At 38.7% G+C, this 3,481-nt stretch overlaps 1 protein-coding gene across 1 annotated transcript; it reads left to right on the top strand.

Moving 5' to 3' along the window:
* Positions 1–239: 239 nt before the first annotated feature.
* LOC122655902 lies at positions 240–824 on the top strand. The gene has a single exon (XM_043850284.1). It carries the CDS (start codon positions 316–318, stop codon positions 748–750), a length of 435 nt encoding a protein of 144 aa, XP_043706219.1. The 5' UTR covers positions 240–315; the 3' UTR covers positions 751–824.
* Positions 825–3,481: the final 2,657 nt, after the last annotated feature.

Raw genomic sequence — 3,481 nt, 5'->3', positions numbered from 1 at the left:
ACACCCTAATTTATTGGCTCTCTAAATACTTGACACCCTAACGCTAAAAAAACTTAGAAACACATAAAAGTATGCCGAATCCAAAACCACTAAAAAAGAAACAGAAAGGTTACCATACAGAGGCAAAGTGGCTCAACCCTTTTTTTAAAACGCTCAATTGATCTTCTAAAAATAAATTTAAACCGTTTTGAACCGTGTGTCGAGTAAAGGTCTTTTTTGTGTGTTTTTGGGCCGTTCCGTTTTAACTAAAGTCCCTAGTCCCAAAAGAATTATGGATAAGAATATCCGCCGACTTCAACGGCAGCCAAAACACAGATGGCCGTCCCAATTGCTGCTCTAAGCTTCACCGCCTCTAAGCCCTGTCCTCCATTCGCTGGGATTCATGGCGCCGCCGTCGCCCAGCGGAGCTCGATTGGCACATTAAGGGCGATGAAGGTGGATAAGCCACTGGAAGAGCTCTACAACGTGAGAGTAGAGAGAGAAGTATCAAAGGAGCGGCTACATGAGCTTGGTGTCCACAGGTGGTCGATATGGAAGACAGGAAAGTGCAAATATCCATGGGACTGGCACGTAGACCAACTTGTCTACATCGAAGAAGGAGAGGTCAGAGTAGTTCCCGAAGGCAGCGAACGCTTCATGAGCTTCGTTGCTGGAGACCTTGTTCGCTATCCTAAATGGTTCGAGGCCGATCTCTTCTTCAATGGTCCCTACCGGGAGCGTTACAGATTTAGGGCTTTCGGCGATGACTAAGGCTAGATTCTATTTCTACTATGAATTCGACATTTCTGGATAGTTACCTTTGTTACAATTTGAATCATGGTTTAGCCAAGTGAGATATTCCTTAAATAGTGTCTGTTCCTAAGATATCTGATTTAAAAACCCTGTTTTCCATTAGGATTTTTGTTGGTTTTGTCTATGGTTTTATCAGAATAGCAGCTTATCAGTTACGGTAGATACCTTTAGGGCTGCTTTGTTTATGTTCATAAAATTGATGATTCTTTTATTGCTAATGTTTTGGAAATGAACTGGATTGGGTTCTGACAAAGCTAGTATCTCACTGAGGTGAGAATCTACTTTGAGTTCCTCATTTTTGAATTTGAAATTGAGAGCCCAACAATCTCCCCTTCTAGACGCGAGTCCTGCCATAACCTTGGCTACGATACCACTTGTTAGGGACTTGGGTAGAACTCATCATTAAAAGTTAGCCGTTAAGGAGAAGGTGCCCAATTACCTATAAACCCCTCACATTCTCCATTCATATCGGATGTGGGACTATTTCTCCGCCTACCGCGTGGAACCCCAACAAACCCTGATGTTGAATATGAGTTACAATTTGTATTAAGGTTTAGTCAGTGAGATAATCCTTATGTATTACCTGCTTATAAGATATCTGCTTGTGAATCCCGATTTCCATTCAGAGTTTTTGATGGTTTTGTTTATGACTTTGTCAGAATAGCTGCTTATAAGTTTCTGTAGATATCCTTCCAAGTCCTCATGCAATGTCCTTTCATGTGGCTGTCTTCCTTTATATCTTCTATTGATTTAATGAAGCTTCTTTTCTTTCTGTTCCTGTAATGTGTGGATTTGTTACTTTTTGTCAAAAATTGGTGGTACCTATCCAGTTTCTGGCATTAGGATGCTAATTGTCCTTTAGAGTGAATTTGTTTTGACCTTTTTTTTTGTCTACGTTTGGAGATGAAATGCACCCAAATCCAGTTTTTACTTTGTGTGCTTGAGTTGTTTTAGAGAATAAATTGTGTATTTGTTTATTGTGATACTGATGCACTATAATTGTATAGCTTTGTCTATCACAAATGATAACTTACAGCTACTGATTCTGATTTTGGAGACAATTTGTACCTTCTGATTGCATTATTTGAACCCCTCCCAATATGAAGGTATTACTAATCTGCAAAATCTTAAATTAGTTTCTGTTCTTGAGTTTGGAGGGAACAGAGAATTTTTTGATAGACTTACAGCTAGGAAGCCCAATTGGAGGCTTGCATCTTGGGATTTTGAACTGAAGGGTCTGAAAAGGCCATTTCATGAGAAGAAAATGTGTGACAAACTGCTTGTTAGGGGGAGTACTTATCCTTGGATTTGACTTCAAACAGTTGGAAGGGACTCTACTTTGAATTGCCTTTTCATGAGGATTTTGACTTTGAACAGTTGGAAGAGTACCACAACTAGGTCATGGAACATTTGGATCCCAATCTCAGATCCATGCTCAAAACCAAATGAATCAGGTATATGCACATGATGCAAATTTAAATCAAAATTATATTAGTTGATATGGTTCTTGATACCATCTGACTTAGATTTATATTGTGCCCAAGACACAAATGAGTCAGCAATATGGATAGCCCATGAGTTGGTTCTTGAAAATCGAGTTCAGTTCCAAGATTTCTGAATGCTGTATATGTTGAATTTCCAACATTCCATGACCTCAATCAATCCCATCCAAATTTTAAAATCCTGCCATATGAATCAATTCCATGGCCACATTCAACGGAGGCCTAGGGACGCCTTAGTAAGGAGGAGTGATATGATCCCTATTGAAGGAGCTAAAAGAGCTAGGGACAGGTCTAAAATGATCATAGGAGAAGTTGTGAGAAAGGACATGCATAGTCTAGGGCTGTTACCAAGTATGACCTCAGATAGAGCCTATTGGAAGGTAAGGATCAATGTAGCAAACTCCATTTAGCTGAGTTTTTCCCGACTTACTAGACGGTCCTCTTTCCTCTTTCTATTTAGTAGACTTTTATTTATTTATTTATTTGGATCCATGTAGCTGACCCCATTAAGTTGGGATAAGGCTGAGTTTGTTGTATGGATCTTATTTTAAAATCTAACCCATTTAACATAAATAGGGATCAGGTTGGATACCATTTTTGATCGACTCAGTTTCATGCTCTAGGCATTTCCTAGGGGGTATTGGTTCATAATAGCATAGTTGAGAACAAAGTTCAAGAAGTTGGGATGTTGGTCAAAACCAAAATATTTTGTGAAATCACCAAATTTCAGTCGAAACTTTGCACATTCCGGTGGTTGGTTTTGTTTGACCATTTCAGTGGTCAAATGACCATATTTTGGCTCGAAACCATGGATACCCTAATTATCTCTAAAAATAATGCAACTTTTAGATTGTTAAATAACATATTCAAAATATTAATTTGATTTCATACCCTAGGTTGGCCGTGTATGACGTACCTTAACTATACTCAAATACAGCTTGTGCTACACATAATTTAATACTATAAAATACAAAAATAAATAAAAACAACTAACATATGCAATTGTAAATGGAGAAAATTCCTTTAATATAATTAAGGAGAAAAGAACTCTATTTGGTTGCATGGCATGCGTGGCTCCTGCACCTAGACACATAAGCACGCGAAGTATCATGTTACCCCATGGAAAGGCGGAAATGCTGCTCAAGATGATGTTTACATACATGCTCCTATTGGCCAATGTGCACGTG

Source organism: Telopea speciosissima, chromosome 3, assembly GCF_018873765.1.
Source record: "Telopea speciosissima isolate NSW1024214 ecotype Mountain lineage chromosome 3, Tspe_v1, whole genome shotgun sequence".
Lineage (NCBI taxonomy): Eukaryota > Viridiplantae > Streptophyta > Magnoliopsida > Proteales > Proteaceae > Telopea > Telopea speciosissima.
The sequence above is the reverse complement of the archived record's forward strand: the minus strand, read 5'-3'. Positions and strand labels throughout refer to the sequence as shown.